We start from the raw sequence: 22,807 nt of genomic DNA, 5'->3' as shown, positions 1-22,807 counted from the left end.
AGTTTTTAGTTAAAAAACATAATTTCTTGATAATATGGCAACATGGGTAGTCGACAAGAAAGAAAATCCGGAAAAGATCCAATAGTTCTCAAAATTTAAGCAAAAAATATTTTTTTTTTGGAAATTTTGAAAGTAGAATAACTCGGTTATTTTGGATCTGTCAAAGTTTTTTTTAATTCGTTTTTTCCTACAAACCTTGATATATAAGTATCTATATTTACATTTCTGCTAAGAAAATTACAAAAATGTGTGATATATCATCTTATTTCTCTATAGAAAATTTTAAAAATCCATCAAAACCATATTCTGTTATATGTATATGACCGTCCTAAATATCACCTAAAAATACACCTTATACAAAGCAAATAAATATTTTTTTACTAAACTTTCAAAACGTGCGAAACTATTACGCTGAAAAAATCCTCTTCTTATTCAAACTAACTTAAGAACATTTTTTTATTACTTTTAACCAACCTTTTGTAACCCACCAAAAAATCACACAAAATTGAACCGAAAGAAAGAAAACCATACTGCAAAAACGTTTTGCACCCTTTCAGTTGTTAGGACTAAAGGAAAGTGATTTTTTTTGTACAAAAAGTAGGCGATCTAGCTCCATACTTACCTAATCTTTTTAGCTTTAGGCTTGTTGAATGTAAAAAGAGTTTGATTTCGTTTTTACATGAGTCGACATTTTTCATCGCCTTGGGGATCGCCGACTTGATGATGGAGATCCTCGGCCCCTATAAACCCCCCCGCCATCTCTCGGTGTCTTAGGTGCGAGCTTGACAGCTGTCGTTTTACTCTGTCAAAACATAAAAACAAAAATTAGGAATATACATTGATAAAGGAAATAAATATAGATTGGAATGCTCGGCTTCCCGCTAATTGTTTTGGGTCGCATACGCTGTACGAGATCTGGCGCTGCTATAGCGGTTGCGAAGAACAACCGCCAAACAAGAACAGAAAGAATTTTCTCTTGTCAAAGTCAGAATCTTCAAAAATTATAAGTGATTATAATGGTCTAAGAGCTAGCAACGTTTTCGAGAAAGTATTTTAAGACGTCTGGCTCTTTGATATATCTTTTACTATGCTCTCTAGAACAGCATGCGGCCGTCTGGCCGCCGATACCCGTTGCGTTCACTACTGCGCATCGGAAGAAGATCCTATATTTTTTTTAATTTAGTCCTATAAATTCTAGTATTGAATATAAATCGAACATGTCTCCATCGCGCAGTGCGTAGAGTTTATGACTACGAACCGAGGATTCAGAGTTTGAATCCGGGTCAGGGCAAAGACTTTTTTATTTTATTTTCGTCTATATTCTGATAGTAAAGTATTGAATATTTGTTTTTTTTTAAATCACCAGAATTATTTACATATTGGGGTGCAAGGGGTATTGAAGCGATACATATAGCCTAGCTTACCCAAAAGTCAACCTCACCTTCACGTGGTGCACCCTGTTTACACAAACGAGGCTCTGACGTCCGAGTATAGGCGGTATAACCTTATACAACCCTCAGACCTACCATCTTCTGGGGAAAAGGAGTAATAAAATACACACCTAGCCGACCGAGAGCAGCACAAAGGGAACCTCGTCGCAGTCTCCACTGTGCCATAACCATCCCGTGCTACAGTTGCAGCCAAAACTTGCGGCAGCGTAACCGCCACAGTTAAACCTTTTCACGCAGCTTACACACAGCAATGATGTAACATTCGAGTGGGACAAAATTATCGTCCGGAGGTAAAATACCCCCTCAATCGGATCTCCGGGAGGGGGTGCCTACTCGAGCGTATCATCGGAGAAACAAAAAACATGAATGTTTCACGTTTGCGGCGTGGAACGTCCGCACTCTACTGGACAAGATAAATTCAAATCGACCAGAGAGAAGAACAGCACTGGTCTCACAGGAACTCCACCGATTAAATATAGATGTTGCCGCTCTAAGCGAAACCCGCTTTGCGGATGAAGATAGTCTCACTGAGGACCATTACACCTTCTTTTGGAAAGGTCACCCCGCAACACACAGAAGAATTCATTGCGTAGGCATTGCGATCAAAAACGAAATCGCCACCAAGTTAACAGAAGTACCTATTGGTGTCTACGAACGTCTTATGACCCTAAGGTACCCCATATCAGACAAAACTTACGTCAACATCATTAGTGTCTACGCTCCCACCCTTGACTGTAAAATTGAGGATAAGGATAAATTTTACCAAGCTTTACAAAACGCACTCTAACGAATTCCAAAGCACGAACGGATCATCTTGCTAGGTGACTTTAATGCCCGTGTTGGCAAACAACAGGAAATATGGCCTGACGTATTGGGAAAACATAGAATAGGAAACCTAAATAGCAATGGTGAACGCTTATTAACAACATGCGCAGAGTATAATCTTTGCATAACCAATACGTGGTTCATGTTGAAGGACAAGTTCAAAGGTACCTGGAAACATCCTAGATCAGGCCACTGGCATCAAGTAGACCACATAATCGTTCGAAGGACGCATCTAAAAGATGTTATGCTCACAAAAGCCAGAATAGATGCCGAATGCGGCACTGACCACCGACTTTTAATTTTAAAAATGAAAATCCAGTTAAAACCCAAACATCCACACTGTAAAATGCAAAACAACATGACCAGATTGAACATGCGGGGTCTAGAGAACAACAATACGCCCTCCGGGAAGCCATCAAAGAATCACTTCCACCGACAACTTCAATCTCAATCTTGGAAGCTGAACAAGGCTGGACACAATTAAGGGGTACGATTCATAAAACCAGCGAAGCAGTACTGGAAAAGTCGAACAAAAATAAACAACCAGACTGGTTTAACAAAAATCAACCGCATATACAGGTTTTGTTGGAACAAAAGCATAGAGCACATCAAGCAGTCACTGCAAATCCACATAATCCAAGACTGGTAGACAACTTTAAAGCAGCCAACAACACGCTTCGAAGAGAACTGCGCCAAGTAAAGGATAACTGGTGGTCACAAAAAGCGAATCAGATTCAAGAGTACGCCACGCATCACGATTATCGTAAATTCTTCGAGGCTGTAAAAGAAGTATACGGCCCAACTAAGAAGGTAAGCTGCCCAATCATGGCTCCAGGATTATTTAATACTTTACTATCAGAATATAAACGAAAATAAAATAAAAAAGTTTTTGCCCTGACCCGGATTCGAACTCTGGATCATCGGTTCGTGGTCGGAAACTCTACGCACTACGCTATGGAGACATGTTCGATTTATATTCAATACTAAAATTTAAAGGACTAATAAAAATATAGGATCTTCTTTCAATGCGCAGTAGTGAACGCAACGTTTACCGGCAGCCAGACGGAACGCATGCTGTTCTAGAGAGCATAGTAAAAGATATATCAAAGAGCCAGACGTCTTAAAATACTTCTTTAACCGACGTTGCTAGCTCTATACTATAAGATCTTTCAAAATTAATATCGCCCGCATTGAAAAAATACCGAAAAGTGTTTAAAGCGTCCATTTTCAAATTTATTATCGCTATCTTGTAAGTTTAATTTAAATTTTATTTACTCCAATCCCTGATAATTGTGAAAAAGTGGCATTAAAAAAACTTAAGCAGTGTGAACTGTGAACTGCAAAAACCATCGTGGATAACGTCGGTTTCCAATGTTCCAGGTATTTCATACAGAGAAGAACAATCGCAGAGAAGCGACAAAAACCGTCGGCATTATTGAAGTGAGGAGGACCAAGTTTTGTGACCTTCAAATTGGCGTACGTGAGAGATCGCCGGTTTACAGCTACACTGAGAGAAATTCAATGAAGGCAAAAGAAATGAGAAAAGCTATACACTGAAAAAACATGTGTTCAGTAAAAAGTATATTATAAATATTTAGGAATCACATTGAATTTATCGCGTTCTAACCATTTTCTAACCTATTCCTTTTAGAGGGATATTTTCAAATCGTATCTGATAATATTGTTTGTTTCGAAATTAATATTTGAAAGTGTTTTTTTAAGAAAATTTCGAATATTTATCAGCTGTTATCACAAGAGTTAAAACAAACCAATAAGTAAATAACATAATTAGAGTTGAGGGTTGGAACACCCCGGACAACAGCAAAATAAAACATTTAATTTACCACAATACACCAAAACACTTTACTTCTGCAGTGCATCAGCAGATGATTAAAACTATGATAAAAAACATATCTCTATACTATGAGAACTTAGATGGTACATTAAATTTACAAGAAAGAAAACTCGGAAAAGATTCAGCGGTTCTGAAAATGTAAGCAATTTTTTTTTAAATCTTCAAAGAATCTCGGTTATTCTAGACTTAAAAACGGTAAAGAGAAAATATGCTTAATTTATCGAGATCTACCGGTCCTGAAAATATTTGCACTTATTTAAGACTCACCCTGTATATTAAAAAATCATATTTTGCATAAAAAACCATATTACATTTAAAGATAACACAACTCAAATTAGCGTCGCTAATATATTATATTTGCGATAAAATATTTAAATTTCTAATACATAGTTTTAATTTTCTAATTATTTTTTATTAAACGCTAACAACCTGCATATATTATAATAATATTTAGTTCCGAAAATTAGTTCTTTCTTTATGTACTATTATAAGGTAAAGACAAAATATAGATTAATTAATTCAAAAAGATTAATTATGTACACAATTAAAAAAATAGTAAGATTTCAGGACTTTATCTTAACAATGGCAACGCTGGCCGTATTCCGAAAACACGTTGAGATGACATTTAGCCGGTTTACCTCCCACTCCAAATTTTTAGGCGGGATTCGTTTTGTCGTTTCTCTACGATTGTTCTTCTCTGTTTCATACACGTCCTTATATAAAATAAAGTTTCTTATATGCAACACACTGTGTTATATTTATAAAATTAAAAGAAAATAATAATAAATTTGAACAAATAATACATTTGGCGGCATAAATCCGGAAAAAAAACCGAACAGCTCCGAAATTATCAAACGCTTTGGGTCGCGACCGTTGCAAGAATAGCGCCAAATAGTATTTACATTGTCTTTATGGGCACATTCCGATCTAAACTTGCTTCTTTTATTTATGGGAATATTTTACCTTTCCGAAACTGCAACTTCTTCGCCATCAAAATTCAACAGCGTGGTTGTGATGTTGTCTCCAGTGACCCACCTTTGCCCTTTCATCACTAGATCATGTGGTGGTTCATGATCCTTGTTTTGATCCGCAGACCACACGGTGACTGTACCTTTGGGTTCAATTTTCGCCGAACGAATAAATTTGTATTTGGTTTCGTTGTCTCCGGCCCTCAAAATAATCTGCCAGCCACCTATAGAACAAAAAAAATTAGCATACAACAAAAAAAATTAGAGTACCTAATAGATTCTTTGCTAATAGTCCCAATTGCCAGTACTCCCAAAGAACTACAAGCACAAATTAATAAAAAAAAACAACTTACCAACAGTTATCTCCTGGTTACTCTTGTTATGGAGTTTGACAAACTTTCCGTCAGGATTGGCTTCCAAGATTTCAATGTCGCCTTTGCTGGAACCGGTGACGCTGTAGTCGGAAAAACTGGATTCGTGGCTTTCGTCCATGAGCGTGCGCTTGCGCTTGGCACCCAACCTGCTAGGCGTGAGGCGAGATGAAGAACTACGAGTGCTGGTAGAGTGGATCACTTCACGTTCTGAAACGAATAAAACAAAGTTTAACCTCTAAGGTCCAGTTTTATACTTTCCGGCAAAATTTAAGGTTGTAAGACATACGTTCACCAAATTTTAAAATATGATTATGACATAATCATTGTCATTGCAGACCTGAGTCTCACTTCAAATTCGTTTGTATAAGTCAATATACAGGGTGTTTCAAAACAAATGCGAAAAACTTCAGGGGGTGATTCCTTGTTCAAAATAAAGGGTAGTTTGCTTCATAAACGTTGGGTCAAAAGTCAGCCATTAGGGAGATATTGCGGTACAAAGATGGCGGAAAAATAATGTTTTTATTTTTTATCTTGAAAACGAAAAGAGATAGACTAATAAAATTTTATGGAAACATTACTGTTATGAAAACACACTTTCTGGTAATTTTTTCACTTTTTTAAAATGAGTGGAAGGGGTTGAAATAAACTACCCCTATCATTCTTGTTAACGAAATTTAAAGAAAAATCTTATCAAACACATGCAAAAAAATTAATTTGGATATTTTAGTTTGTTTAGAAACTTTTTTATCTCTTGTATTTTTTTTTATAAAACTCACCGATTTGAAATTAAAAAATAAAATGTAAAGCATTACATGTCAGGACAAAAAACATTTTCTGATAAAGAATCTAGTGGGCTGCTGTAATTTTTTTAGGAAAAAATCTAGTCGACCGCTGTTACTTTTTAGGATGTTTCTAATATTATTTTATTTGACATTACTCTACTGCAATACGTTATTATCTAGATGATTATTATTATCGTTATTATCACTAGATTCTTAATCTAAAAATGTTTTTTGTTCTGACATGTAATGCTTTACATTATATTTTTTAATTTCCAATCGGTGAGTTTTATCAAAAAAACACAAGAGGTAAAAAAGTTTCTAAACAAACTAAACTATCCAAATTAAAGCATTTGCATGTGTTTGATAAGATTTTTCTTTAAATTTCGTTAACAAGAATGATAGGGATAGTTTATTTCAACCCCTTCCACTCATTTTAAAAAAGTAAAAAAATTACCTGAAAGTGTGTTTTCATAACAGTAATGCTTCCATAAAATTTCATTAGTCGATCTCTTTTCGTTTTCAAGATAAAAAATAAAAACATTATTTTTCCGCCATCTTTGTACCGCGATATCTCCTTAATGGTTGACTTTTGACCCAACGTTTATAAAGCAAACTACCCTTTATTTTGAACAAGGAATCACCCCCTAAAGTTTTTCGCATTTGTTCTGAAACACCCTGTATATTAATCTCCCATTTCATTTCCTCTCATGCCAGCAAGGCCATTTGGCCGCGAAACTTACGGTTTTATGGACTTCTGTTTATCCATAATTTTCTTTAAAAACTGTAAACTATTCTGTATCGTTTAATTGGCCAAATTTGTCGATAGAAACTGCAGTCCTTGCTGACATGGGAGGAAGTTAAATAGAAACAGAATAATATTCTCGTATGCAAGCGAGACTGTGAATTACAGTGACGTAATTGAGCAGTGAAATTTGACCAAAGTATGTATTATGTATTATTTAAGGGATTAATCTATGTCTATTTGCCGTTTTTGGCTGTTGATTCATGACTCAGTTCATATTGTGACACTTTACTGAACACCTGAACTGCTGACGAAAAATGATATTTGTTAGTTCAAAATTTAAAGTACACTTGCGATCTATTTTGATGTGCTAACTTAGATAACTTAAAGCAAAAAAATCAGCTTTTGTCAGCCGATTTACTGTTCTGGCATTATTTTTTGTGGATTTTTTAGTTTTTACTGAGCTTGTTTTATGTTATTTATTATTTATTCAACCATTGGTAGTTGTTTAAAGGTAGTAAATCTAGAAAAAAAATGTGGCAGAACTAAAATTAACAGCGACACTATTGCGATTTATCGAAAAAGACTGTAAAATAGTTGGTTGTGTAACGTGCGGTAGATCTCGGTTAAAAATCGAGGGAAATAATGGAATAACTTTTCACTAGTAAGTGACTATATAATATACGTGTAGTAAACTGATCATTTATGAAATTCACTTAGAATTAACTAATTATATAATTCTTCCTGCATTTTTGCTTTTATTTACTACTTGTCAAGGATTAGATGTCAAACAATTTAGATACGTCAATTTAACTTATCTGCTTCAGTAGCATATCGGATGTTCGTGTTAATAACTAATTATTATAACTTATGTATTTTTATTAGAATTATATTTTTATAACAATTTTAATATAATCTGTAAAACGAATAACTTTGAATTTGACAGTTCCCGCGGGCTTTTCTAGTGTTAATTTTATTAGGTTAGCAACTTGCGGCCATGCTGACGCAATGCCGTCTCTAATAGAACAGCCTCGGAGCGAGATTTATGACGTCACGCTAGTTAGATACTACGGATTAATAAATATGCTGTAGAATACATGGAAAACATAATTATTACTCGTATTTTTGGTTTGTATTTTAAAAATGATATAGTTTACATGAAATATACATAATATACAGTTAATAAATACAATATATATACATACCTCTTTATAGTAATAAATACTTTGGCTAATAGATAAACTATGAACCATACAAATGCAGCAAATGTTTTACAATATGGCTGAAATCGTACTCCATAGTCAATGTAGATAGTTTTTGTGTTAAGAATAATAATTTAAAAAAATATATGGTCATCTTTTGACAAGTTTATATTAGTTTATTAATTGCAGTAAACATTATAATATATAAATAAATTTTGTAAATGCAAATAATAATACACCACTATTAGTAGATATTGAATGTTTTTTGTTAAATTAGATCGATTTTCGAACCCCAAAATTTAAAATATATTTTACATTTTACCCATTATCTTATGTACTTATGTCTTATGTAAATCTATTCATTATTTGTATATTGTAAAACATTTGCTGCATTTGTATGGTTCATAGTTTATTTGCCAAAGTATTTATTACTATAAATAGGTATATATTATATTGTATTTATTAACTGTATATTATGTATATTTCATGTAAACTATATCATTTTTAAAATACAAACCAAAAATACGAGGAATAATTATGTTTTCCATGTATTCTACAACGTATTTATTAATCCGTAGTATCTAACTAGCGTGACGTCATAAATCTCGTTCCATGGATGTTCTATTAGAGACGTAGTCTAATATTTAGAAATGTCAAAAGCTGATGACATTTTACTTTTGTCAATTATGACATTTCGTGTTGATTTTTGCAAGAAGAGGAAGAACTGTCACTTGTTTTATTATTTTCCTTTTCTATTTCATGAAAGTAAAAAGAGTTACCTATAGTGTGACCAACGGATCTGTAGCTACGGGGTATCGGCAGGGGAACGCAGTTGTAAACAAAACACGCCCAATTTCATTCATAAAATAGGCATGGGCGTACGGTGTTATATGGAAATAATGTGTATCATAAATATAATACTCAGATTAATAATTTTTTTCAAAAAACTTTATGCTGTTTGAATCGTTACTGTTGAGTTAGCAGATACACACTAAAAGCTTTTATTAAAGCTCCCTTAAATATTTTGAATCATTTTATTATTGTGTTGTTAATATAATAGAAGAAATAATTACAGCTGGGGGTTGGAACCTTTGGTGTTACACAGCAAAATAAAACACTAAATCAGTACAATACACCAAAACACTTTTACACAAATTAACACTTTTAATTTTACACTGGACCACGTTTCGCTAACCATGTCTGCCATCAGCAGATGATCAAGACTGAGTCTTGAGGTATATTTATTTATATATCTGTACTAACTATATTTTTTTCTATAATACATAATTTTAGATATAACTATTTCCAGCAAAAAAAAATCTTGAAAATAGTTAACTTTGGAAGCGCAAACAAAACATAATTTTACTCATCAGTAGATCTGATATTGCCTATTACACCAGATATGGTATCGCTCCGCCAGCAGTTTTTAAAGGTTAGGTCATTGTCTACCCATATGTTACATCCAAATAGATAATACTTGGCTATATTTTCGAATTTCGCGTATATATATTTATATCTCTCTCTGCAATATAATGGGCCGCTCCATTAATATTTATCTGTTATTTTAACATTTACGCCAAAAAAATTCATTTGATTTTAATAACCCCCTAAGCGTTTCCCTGCAAAAGGAAAATTCGATTCTTCCTGCAATTTTTGCAAAAGCTTTCTAATTGTGGGGACGAGTTTGAATTCGAGATAAAATCTATTTATCAAATTCCTGACCACTTCGAAAAAGTCGTTGAGCTTTTCGACAGCAGTCTCACGTGGTCGTTTCTTTCCAGAGAGGATATCATTTTATCGGGGTTAGTTTTCAGCCTTTTTTTTATCTTCTGTGTGAATTTTTTTATAGCCGATACGCTAACTCCGGTATAAAGAAATATCCGCTCAAGTTTACGTTTAAGCGGCAACTCAAGCGAACTCTCTGTAGCTTCTTCATCGCAAACCCTATTATGAACACAAGGAAATACACCAAATGAGATTTCATCCACGTTATTATTAACTTACCTATATAAATTAGCTATTATTTCTCTTGTCTGACTATGTAGCGTCTTACCCTTAACAAATTTATTCGTTTTAAAACACAAATATACGATCAAACTTGATATTAATAATTAAAAACTACGAACGAAAAACATTATAACAAGATAACAAAACAATAAAACACAACTTAACTATCAAATATACTAAAAATATAGGAATAAAGTTTAGGATAACCGGTATAAAATAATGAAATAAAGTAATAATGATCAAAAAAATGACACCGCCACTGGATATTTCAATAGTATTCAATATTCCTACTCTTTTCAGAAGAGACCGTGAAGTTGGGGATAAAGCAAGCGAATAGGAAAGGCGTAAAAGCCATGGCAACCGCGTGGTAACAAATCCTGTGACGTACTCGCCAATCATGTTCGATGAATAGGCGGCCATGCGCGGCGATGCCGGTTTGCCAATGATATCGTTGAAAATCTTCAACTTTCATAATAGGCAGATTATACAGAATGAAAGAAATAAGTTATTAAATAAAACATATCCGAACAATATGAACTACGTTAAAATTCCTTAGTAATATACGTCAGAATATATGCTAAACACATTATATATAATAAAAATATATTAAATTTATAGTTCATGTCTGGCAATTTTGCAATTTTATAGATAAACGTGGCAATATCGATTTTTTTTTCTCGCATTCCTTCCGTAGCTACAGATCCGCTGGTCAAACAGTATCTGATTCGTTCAGGCACTCAATTTAACGAATATCAGTAACTTTTTTGATAGAGGGATTTTATATTTGCCATGTTGGTAAAAAATAACGGTCAAAATTCAAAGTTATTCATTTTATAGACAATACCTACAAAACTGTTAATGTCTTAATAAAACAAAGAGTTATAATGTAACGCAATGAAACATTTTTTATATTGTCAAGGGTAGGCAACGCCTCTTTGCCTACATTACATGCATGCCACTGTAAATATACACTTGAAAATCCAGTGTCCTTACCTCCTCCCGATGGTGTAATTCTTAATCTGGATTCCTCCGATTCCAACAGCTTCCTGTAAGCGGCAATTTCTATGTCCAAAGACACCTTAATGTCCATCAGATCTTGATACTCCTGCAACTGGTTGGACATCTCTTCACGCAGTCTGGCCAATTCGCCTTCCAGCGCTGCCAAGTCTTCGGCGTGACGTAACCGTTCGTTCTATATTAAAACAACAAACAAATTAAAATATATTCTAACGAAATATGATTTTTAAATCCTGTACGTTAAAATTCAAGAATTTTTTTTGTTGAAATAGATTTGTACGTCTGGAAATTCTATACTTTTTTGATCTTTCAATAGTTAATGCTAATTTTTGAATGTTTGACAAGTTGTATGTCAATTTTTAGTATTGTAATTCATCAACTGTCATTTTCTAGGCTCCTATTACCTCTAATAACTTCTCCAAATCTCGGGCTCTGGCAACTAGTCCTGAGTTTTCATTCTCTAACTGCGTTACCCTGTTGGTAAGGGTGTCAATTTTGGATCGGATTTGTCTGGCTTCGTCCAGAGCATTGGAAGCGGCGTTTGACTGTCTATTTGCGGCAGCTTGGAGATTCTGAAACCAAAAAAAAATCGTTATACAAATAAAGTCTTCATTTTACCTAATTAAAACGATAAAATCCAATTGGGCAACTTAGGATGTCCAGCTTTATATAATTGTTCTGTGAAATCTATATATCTGTACCCTACAAGCAAAGTCCAAAATTGGCATATTTAAGAAAACTCTATAAGTTACTTAACTTTTTATGTTCTACCTTACTAAGTTCAAAATAAGTTATTCATATACCAAATATTACAATCATATGTTTAAAAATAACTAAGTAATTAGGAAATAACTTCAAAAAAGAACTTTAAATTCGTTTTTCTCAAAACTGTGTTTTGTGACTTGCCACAGTTTGCTGGGCTACAGATTTTCCTTGATTTAAGGAAGAACAATCTTCGGATTGTCACGGGTTTTTTTAACAGGACACTAAAATTGGTTCTGGAAGTATGAAAATTTGTACAAAGGTTAGTGAAATTAAGGGTGGAAAAAGTGGTGAAATTAAGGGTAAAAATTTGCTAAAATTGATTCTAGAAGCATGAAAATTTGTAAAAAGATTAGTGAAATTAAGGGTGAAAAAAAGGGTGAAATTAAGGGTGAAAATTTGTACAAAAATTTGCTAAAATTGGTTCTGGAAGTATGAAAATTTGTACAAAGGTTAGTGAAATTAAGGGTGAAAAAGGAGTGAAATTAAGGGTGAAAATTTGTACAAAAATTTACTAAAATTGGTTCTAGAAGTATGAAAATTTGTGCAAAGGTTAGTGAAATTAAGGGTGAAAATTTGTACAAAAATTTGCTAAATTGGTTCTGGAAGTATGAAAATTTGTACAAAAGTTAGTGAAATTAAGAGTGAAAAAAGGACGAAATTAAGGGTGAAAATTGGTACAAAAATTTGCTAAAATTGGTTCGGGAAGTATAAAAATTTGTACAAAAGTTAGTGAAATTAAGGGTGAAATTAAAAAGGGGTGACATATAGCTGTCAAGTGTAACCTGAACTTTCTATTTGGCAAAGCAAAGCTAGAACAGAAGGAACTATGCTCCCATCCTATCAAGGACCTGCACAATATGTCTTACAGGTCGCAGTGTCTAGTATCAAAGCCTACCTTGATTTTATTTTCGTAGAGCAGCTCGATCTCTGACCTGTTGCTAGCCATTTGGCTCTCATACTGGTCCCTGAGATCTTGCAAAGCTTGTTGCAGCTTGGCTTCATATTTTTCAGCCAACTGTCCGTCAATCTCGCTAATTTCGATCTGCCGACGTGTACGTGTTTCGGTTAGCTGCTGTTGGTAGACCTGGAAAAAGGATAAAAATAGTATAAAATAATATATTAAAACAAATTATTAATATATAAAGTATACTAAATAAAAAATGGAATACATATACAATAATTTGGGCTGATATATTGTAAATATTTTGTTATATGAAGGTTCATAATAAAATTATAAAATATTCTACAGTATGTCCGTGGATTGTTTTTACAAGAGGAAAAACTTTTTTATTGTTGATATTTCGAGATAAATGCATTTTTTATAAAACATTTTGCTTATTCTAAAATAGTTAAATCCGTTTATGTTTTTCCTACATGAAAAATGTATGATAGTTGAATTTTTCCCAAGTCCTAAGGATCAAAACGCGTTTCTATGGTAATATAATTTTGTTTTCATTCTTTGATAGATTGTTGATAGAATTTTGATTAACGTCATATTTCTTGCTGTTTTAAAATGTTAAAAAAGCATAACATTTATTTAGTACAATGCTACGGAAAGGGTGATTATAGTTATCGGAAAATATGATACTTTAACAACAGCGAAAAGTATGACGTTAATCGAAATTAATAATAAACATCTACCAAAGAATGAAATCGAAATGTTATAACCATAGAAACACCGTTTGATTTTTAGGACTTAGGAACTAGTATTTTCATGTTTTTTTTAATTTTCTCTAAAACGATATGGAAATTTCCAAAACCACCCACAAACGTCATTAACCATTTTAGAAGGTTAAGGCAAACATTTTAACGAAGAATACATTTTTCTCAAAATGTCGATAATAAAAAGGTTTTTCTCTTGTAAAAACAATCCGGGTACATACTGTATATAATTTTTTTGCGGCGGTAGATGTAGAATGTAGAATGTTTAGAAGGGGAGTTAATCACCGCGACCTTACAGATCTATTGTGTGTTCCCCTTTCTTGAGTTATAACGAGTTATAACTCATCATACAGTCTCAGGGCTTTAAGAAAAGCCAGTATCTGAGACGGCTCCACAGAGGCCAGCTCTCCATCCTCGACATCAGACGTGCCAAGGTTCATGGCACGAATGGTCGTCGTCTCGGCGCACTCAGTGATAAGGTGTTCTGGTGTTTCCCCCATTTTCCCCACAAAATCTGCATTCGCCGTTGTTTCTCAGTTTCAGCCTACTGAGGTGTTCGTTGAGGAGACAGTGTCCTGTTAGAAACCCCGTGACAATCCGAAGATTGTTTTTACTTAAATCAAGGAAAACCTTTGATTTTTCTCGGTCATAAGTTCTAAGGAACTTTTCGAGTGTCTTAGACCGTTGGAGGACACCCATTCCAAGTTACGGATGGAGTCTTCCAGATTCTTCAGTTCCGCTTTCAGTTGGTTCCCGTTTGGAAAACAGAACGGGTCTGGTCCAGTTAGTGGAGTGTTCGCTCCTTTCCTAGCTAGATCATTTGCTTTTCATTGCCTTCTATCCCTTGGTGAGCAGGCACCCAGAGTAGGGAGGACTTTATTTTCTTTGCCTAATTTGTTGAGCTTCTCTAGGTATTCTTTGACCAACTTCAGAATTGATGGTTACTGAGTTGATCGCGTTAAGTGCTGCTTGACTATCGGATAGGATGGCAATTTCCTGTTTTCGATAGTTCCTATCCAAGATAAATTGTACGCATCTTTCGATAGCGCAAATTTCTGCCTGAAGGATACTGGGGTAGGTGCCCATTGGTTCGGAGTATTCAGTTTTCGGCCCAAATACTCCTATCCCTGTCCCTGCTTTGGTTTTGGAAGCATCAGTATACCACGTGATGGTATGGTCTTTTATATGCTGAGTAAGCGTTTCTTTCTTCCAATCCTTTTTATTACTCAATACTACAGTGAGGTGTTTAGATAGCGGTAGATAGATAAACAGATTTTCTTTTTATCTATATAAACATTAATATCAATATTTTTATTTACTGCATACAAATTATCTTATCATAATTTCTACGTTTCCTAATAAAAAAAAATGTTAAAAAGCAGCCAAAAATACAGGTTTTTGGATTATAGATATGACAATCTTTTAATAAAAAAAACTAATAAAAATACCTAGTAGTGACGCATAAATAATCAATGTTGTAAGTGTTATTTATGAAATAACTACCTTTTCGTATTATTAATACTTGTACACCTACAGGGTGTTCAAAAAATGCACAATGTTCAAATTTCAGAAAGCGATTCCTTGTCAGAAAATATGAAAAAGTGCCCCTTTAAACATGGGATGAATTTACTTTGACCTAATTTTCTACCTAATAGAAAATTAGCACGCAACATTCTAATAAATATGTGCTAGGCTATTTCTTGGCAACAATATACAGTATGATCGAAGAAAAAAAAAAAAAACGGCGTCAAATTGGCTTCGAAATGACCATCGATTATGTTCACCACATAAACATACCTACATATAAAATGATAGCGATCTTCATTCCCAAGCCATCTCTGGCGCCGTTTTAATGAGTTAACAGAGAAGAATCCAACTGAAAATACAATTTTATGTCAAATTGTTAACTTTTTTTTAACACCCTGTACATACTTGTCATTAACATTTATATCTGAAGTTAAGGTTAAATTTTAAATTAATTTGTAGTTTACGAAACCAAAATTAACGCGGCGTGTTTAAATAAAGGTGGAATTTCTCATTGAATTAAAATTTTAAATACGGTTTATGATGCGAGCAGATGTACTATTAAAGCTGTAAATAAAGCGATCCTGCATATACAGGGTGTACCAATATTCCGTGGTTTTAGAACAACATCCTATGCAATTTTTATAATCAAAATAAGTCAATTGATCACAATTTACCTCAATACAAAAGTGCTTAGTTTATTTTTTTAATCTGATGCTTTCTAACAGACAAACGATTAGATTCTTACAAATTGTAAGTTTTGGTATCGTTCAAGGACTATTAGAGCTACAATTTAAACATATTTTTACAAGATACAGAGTGTCCCAAATCAATAAAAATATCAAAGTCGTATTTTTTTTTTAAATGGAACACCTTGCATATTATTACATTTTTAGTTTCTAGGATTAAAATAAAGGTAAATTTAATTAAGGTTTACAGCACTTTAATCTTATCGTTTTTGAAATATTCACGATTTTGTGAAAATGCAATAACAAATTTAATGCTTCATTTCTCAAGGCGTATTTAAGTTTTTAAAAGCAAATATTGTACTGAAGTTTTTCCATTTTCTAAATTTTGTCTTCCAATAATAAAAATAATATTATAATATACCTTATACAGAATGTCCAAAAATTTATTTTAAATAATTACTAGCTTTAAACGGCAATAACTTCTTTAATTTAAATAGAACATCCTGTGTATATTTTAGATGAATCAGATGCACAATTTAACTGTCTATCAAATTGTATTATACCATTCTTAACCTCTTTTCAAGTTCTCGTAGAAAATCTATTTTCTTATAATTTAGATATCATTTATCAATATACCCATGGAATATTGACATTTTATATCATTTTTATGTATAACCAACTGCACAAGTTCATTTTCTGTGAAGTTTATTAAGAGAGCACAATGGAAAGCAAAATTAACTGGTTAAAACAGTATCTTTGTATCTTTACTCATAAACGAGAAACCCTATAAAACACACGAAGATGGGACACCCTGTACAGGGTATAACAAAAAATAGTTCTTCATTTTAAGTAAATAATAAGCCCTGTAAATTCTACTAAAAAACCTAGGACTTATGTCGCCTAATACAACACATAAATCAGAATAAATCTATACCGGTTGGGTCTCAAAAGTGGCTCACTCCTATAACTTTTTTATTTTTTCAGATAAAAAAACGAGATTTGGTATGTTAGTATATGGCATAAATTAGGATTGATTGACGTATTCAATTGTTTTTGGTCATTTCCTCTTTCACCGGAAATGACTATAACTTTTAATTTTTAAATGGCACCCTCTGTATTTTCTTACTTTATTCGATAGAAAATAACAATCTGGTTAGAATGACATATCATATGTACTCTTTAGACATTTTCACATATGGTTTATTTGAAATTGTAATTTGCGGTTCGTAACAAAAATTTGACTCGAAATACCTAGTGTGTGGTATCAAATTATTTATAAAAAAATGCTTTTTCCAAATATGCTAATGAGCCACCCTCGTTCCATTTGAAAAAATTGAGATATGATTAAAAATACGATTTGGGCATTTTCTAACTGGCCAGGACAAGACACTAAAAATATTAGACGATCAAATCTATTTTCCAAGGCTCCTTGCTTAAGAATTAGTGTTTTTAACATACCCATGGCACTCTAGATTGAATTTTAAAATGCGATTTTTTATTAAGCGAGAATCTCAAAAGTTGACATATGATATATCATTCTACTCAGAATGTTATTTTCTATCGAATAAAGTAAAAAAATACCGAGGGTGCCATTTAAAAATCAAAAGTTGTAGTTATTTTCGGTGAAACAGGAAGTGACCAAAAACAATTGAATACGTCAATCAATCCTAATTTATATCATATACTAATATACCAAATCTCGTTTCTTTATCTGAAAATATAAAAAAGTTACAGGAGTGAGCCACTTTTAAGACGCACCCGGTATTTTTAAATATTAAAACACATTTTGGCGCATATTGTTCCACCCTGTACTAGACATGAGGATATAATATATATTTCAAAATTATCTATATCAGAATTGAATCAAATCTATTTTCAGAACTTACAAACATATTTTTATGAATACATAATAGTTTATATTTACTATTCTATTTTTAGGTATGACATAAACATGTCGTTATTTTACGCTGCGGGTGTACATTATTACAGTATTTTATCACTATCTGCCGTACATGTAATACCATATGATTTTAATATACAGTATGTCCCCGGATTGTCTTTTGAAGAAGAAAAACACTTTTTTATTATTAACTTTTTGAGGAAAACGCATTCTTCATAAAAGTTTTTTGGCTTGTTCTAAAATGGTCAATCCCATCTATACTATTTTCTAGGTTTTTAAATTAAAAACCTAGGAAAATATAGTTGAATTTTTTCTCCCAAAAACCATAATGCATTTTTCTCAAAAAGTTAATAATCAAAAAAACCTTTCCTCTTGTAAAGATAATCTGAGGACATACCGTATATAAAATTAAAACGTGTTTTTTTTAATAATACAAACGATTTAAAAATCTATAAAAATTATTAATTATTATGCTGATAGGAAAAATATAAAATTCGTTACTTTACGATTCGAGCGTACATTGGAAATAGCTATACGGGTAAAATTCTTGTTTCTGTCTGAATTTTTAATATGAAACTGATGTCATAGTTAAAATAAAATCTTTTCGAAAAGGTGACTACGTGGAGCGAAGAATTTTATAGCTTGATGACGTGATTCAGGTCAATGTCGCGCTTTGATAAAAATTCTATTTTTTTATTATTTGGAAAATTTATACCTACAGTCCCCGGATTGTCTTTACAAGAAAAACTTTTTTATTATTGACATTTTGAGGAAAATGCATTCTTCATAAAAAAATTGGCTTGTTCCTAAATGGTTAATCCCGTTTATATAGTTTTCCAAATTTCCATACCGTTTTAGAGAAAATTAGAAAAAAAAAACATGAAAATAAAATATAGTTGAATTTTTCCCTAAAACATAAGTTCTAAAAAAAAGAAAAAAAAAACAAGTCCTAAAAATCATAACGCTTTTCTATGGGACATAGGTAGGTACTGTAGATTTTCACAGAGATAAATCAAGGAAATTATATAACCGTTCAATATATAGTTGATTTTTTTTGTAAAACGGTTTCTTGTAGACGTATCTGTTTAAAAAAAGTAAAGTGTTCTCGAATAGTTGAATTTAAATATTTTAAATAGTTTTTTCTTTATTCTTTGTATTTTTTTGCTTCCGACGACGGAAAGAGACTTTCCGAAACGTTAAGCATTTTTTTCTTTGTTAGGCAAATTTGTATTACTATGTTTGTTCCAACCCCGCTGAGAACCGTTCAGGAACGGTTCCGTTCTTGCGCATAGGGCTAAAAGCGTTCCAACCTTAATGGGGATCGTTCTCGAACGATTCTCTTTGCGTTCCAACCAATTTTCTGATCGTTATTAGAACGGTTTTGGAACCAGTTAGTAAATTTTATCAGCTGATTGACATTTGGGCCGGGGCGTTCGCTTGTTTTGTTTTGTGGATTTGTTTGGAGTTTAATGGGTTTTAGTGTTTAGAATTCTTTCTATACTTAGAAATTGTCTATTTAATTTAGCTCGGGTTTAACATTTTACAGTTCACACTTTTTAACAAAAAAAAAACCGAATAGTAAACCAAGTGAAACTTACCAAAATTATGGTTTGTGTCCATTATTTATTAATGTAGGTAGTAATTTACCACTTTTTATAGTTTCCACTGTTCTATACAATTAATAAGAATATCTGTGAAGAATATTATTAAGGTTTGTTTTGTTTACATCTTACATTAAACAAAAAGTGAGGTTATTTTAACCGGTGTTTTGACAAGACAGATTAAAAACGGTTCCGAAACTGTTCCAACCGATTGCCAATCTGGAATCGTTCAAAAACAGTGCCGAGTTAACGCATGCGGATAAGACTAGTCCCAATGATTTCAGAACGGTTCCAGAACCGTTCTAAAACTTGTGGTTGGAACAAACCTACTGTAAACATAACTTCTGACAAGCAGCGTCCGTTTATGTTTAACGCAGAAGTGTTTACAAAAAATAACTATTTTATTTTGTAGATTTTCTTGCAGTGCAGTGGCGAAATACCCATAAAGGATTTTTTTGGAAATATGAATCCGCCACATAGGTATAGACATTTTTTAAAAATATCTTCATTAGAAAAAGAAAATATATAAAAAAACCTTATTGTAAAAAGTACAGACATCACTATATTTTTAAGTAAAATGTGGGCCAAATCAAAAATATCTAAGAAAATATCTATTTTTAATCTAAAAAAAAACAGAAAGAAAAATCTAAATATATTTTTATAATCAACTAAAAAATTTCGGATATTTTAAGAAGTTTTAAACATTTTGTTTAAAAACAAGTATTTTACACAGGGTGTTTTTCAAAAGTAGCTCACCCATATAATTTTATTTATGGTACCCTCAGTATTTTTTACTCTATTTGATAGAAAATGTAATGTGCATTCCGTTAGGAATTGTATGTGCATTGTGTTAGGAATGTATCTTTTATGTAAACATGTTTTTTTCAACCCTGTATAAAAGGAAAACAGATGGGAAAAACGCGTGCTTTCAGTTCGTTTTTCCCGTTTAGGTATAATTATCGATCTAACCCACATCCGAATATAGATTCTTTATTGTTGACACAAATAAATGCTGACGTTTCAAGAACTCTACAAGAACTAATGGGTTGCCATTTGTATTAATGAAATAGTAAATAAACCTTCAGATAAAAATGAGTTGAAGTCATTCTTATTTTCGCCGAAAAATGTGTGTGTAACCATGACGTCATACTTCATTATAATAATTCTGATAAATAATGTGGGATACATTATTTCTGATTACTGTGTATTGCATAAGGCCGGCCAGTGTTGCCACTACTAAAATTCTATTTTCCGTAGATAACTTGTAGTTCTCTTATTTACGTAATCTTTATACATAAAAAATCAACTATATTTTCATGTTTTTTCTTTATTTTCTCTAAAACGGTATGGAAATTTGAAAAAGTATAAACGGGATTAACCATTTTAGAACAAGCAAACATTTTTTTATAGAGAGAATTTTTTTCAAGATGTCAATAAAAAAAATCCTCTTGTAAATACAATCCACTGACTGTATATAATCCAGGGACATACTGTAGAATGATCTACAGTCGCATTCCGTTTGCAGCGTTACCAGAAATGTCCATTTGTGGGCCAAGAAAATATATGATTAGGAATGTTTCTACAAATTCCATTACAAAATTCGGAAATTCTTTTGTAATATTTACGAAACTAAAATATAGCGAAGAATGAAAATCGGTAGATCTACCGAAAAATCGGTAGAAGTGGCATCACTGCTAGCCGGCATTAAAAAATGTAAATACCTAGTATAAATAGTTATTTGCAGAATAGAGATTACTGTAAAGACATTTTTTTTGTCAAAAAAGGCACTAGGAGAAAAATTCTTTCATGGACTAAATTTTTAAATCAATTTTGTCACATTTATCAACAAATAATGTTTGATTATTCCTTATATGTTTACAAAGCCCAGTGTTTATTTAAAAAATTCCTTACCATTCATAAGCAAAAATTATGCTTTTTTTAACTTTGCCTGTTTACAAATTAAATTTAAACCATGAATACAATTTTGTAGTAAAATTCCATGTTTTTCTTTTCAACATCACTAAAAACAATGCTATAATTGATAAAAGCACAGGTAAATCTTCCAGATTGCTGTTTTTCAAACAGTCGTATCTGACAGGCAACACTTTATGTGTGGAGGGGTCTTTACAGATATAAACCAAACAACCTTGTAATTCGAAACAAGTAATAACATAAAACTATAAAATTAGGACACCATATTACCAAAATTACAGTAAAAACAAATATAAATCCACCCACACGTAGATAAATAAATTATATCATCGCTTGTATATAGATTTGAAATACCATCTGGTTAGTAATGTTAAAATCAACAATTATTACCTGGTCTTTAAAGGATAATTCTTCTCTTAGACTTTGATTGGCATTCTCAACTTCCACTCTAGCCAGAGATTCTTCCTCGAGCTGTTTTCTATGTTCGTCTAGAAGTTTTTTAAGTTTGTCCCGTTCCTTCTCCAGATCTTTCAAATCACCGATGGCTTTTTTAGCATCGGCATTAGCCTGGTTGTATTTCAGCTGCAACTCGTTACACCTAGTCTCGTAGATTCGAGCAGAATTCTCTGCCAACGTTAAATCCTTCGACTTCTTGGCTAGTTCCTGTTTTAACTCATCATTCTCGTCTAACAAACGTTTCACATCGATCTCTAATCGTGCTTTTTCCCTGTGTGTTTCATCTAATAGTTTACGTGCATCGCTTAGTTCATGATCGTACATAGATTTTATGTTGGACACTTCTCTAGTAACAGTCTCCTGTGTTGTTTGAATTTCCCGAGTGAGTCTGTTGTTTTCAGACTCTAAATACCTGACTTTATCGATGTAGCACGCCAATCGATCGTTGAGGTTCTGCAAATCGGCCTTTTCCTGGAGCCTGGAATGCCGGGTAGGGCTCAGGGGGCTCGAAGGACGCGGGGGAGGTTGCGACGCCGGTGTGGCCGACTTCTTCGATCTTGAAGACATGTTTTTCGGGCTTGGGTAGCACTACGGTTAAGATCACCACTAAATAACGTTAATGTAGTAACTGGGGAACGATATTTCGAACAGTTCTGAGCGCGATGATCACTCGTATTGATAGAAAATCGGTCGAGGACTCGCGTGGAGGTAACCAAACTATTTTCGGCGATGATTTGGGAGCGGTACAGCGGCTTTTAACGGTTTTTCTTACAATAATACGGCTAGGTGGGGCAATTGACGTTGTAGTTTTCTGACGGGGAAGTCGTTCGCTCGAATCTATTCACCCATAGAGGGCGCTATGACGAAACTATGTTGTTTAAGACTTCAAACCTGTGGTGCTGCAAGTATTTTAAGTTGCCTATAATGTTAGAACATTTGTAAAAAATCATAGATATTTGGGAGCGGTGTATTGTTTAGCGATTGGGAGCGGTAGAGTGGTTTTTAACAATTTTTCTTTCAATAAATTCAGCAAGGTGGGACAATTGAAATTGTAG

The 22,807-nt window shown here is 32.9% G+C and overlaps 1 protein-coding gene across 1 annotated transcript; it reads right to left on the bottom strand.

The window, feature by feature from the left end:
- Positions 1–166: 166 nt before the first annotated feature.
- Positions 167–22,524, bottom strand: LOC115877075 (lamin Dm0-like). Its single transcript, XM_030893149.1, has 7 exons — positions 21,687–22,524; positions 12,884–13,072; positions 11,628–11,795; positions 11,200–11,398; positions 5,453–5,680; positions 5,095–5,323; positions 167–802 (listed from the first exon to the last, which is right to left on the bottom strand). The coding sequence occupies exons 1-7, from the start codon at positions 22,317–22,319 to the stop codon at positions 676–678; spliced, it is 1,773 nt and encodes a 590-aa protein (XP_030749009.1). The 5' UTR covers positions 22,320–22,524; the 3' UTR covers positions 167–675.
- Between the last annotated feature and the right edge of the window lie 283 nt (positions 22,525–22,807).

Source organism: Sitophilus oryzae, unplaced genomic scaffold (assembly GCF_002938485.1).
Source record: "Sitophilus oryzae breed Bouriz unplaced genomic scaffold, Soryzae_2.0 scaffold_1442_pilon_pilon, whole genome shotgun sequence".
Taxonomy (NCBI): Eukaryota; Metazoa; Arthropoda; class Insecta; order Coleoptera; family Curculionidae; genus Sitophilus; species Sitophilus oryzae.
This window is presented reverse-complemented; position numbering and strand designations above follow the sequence as displayed.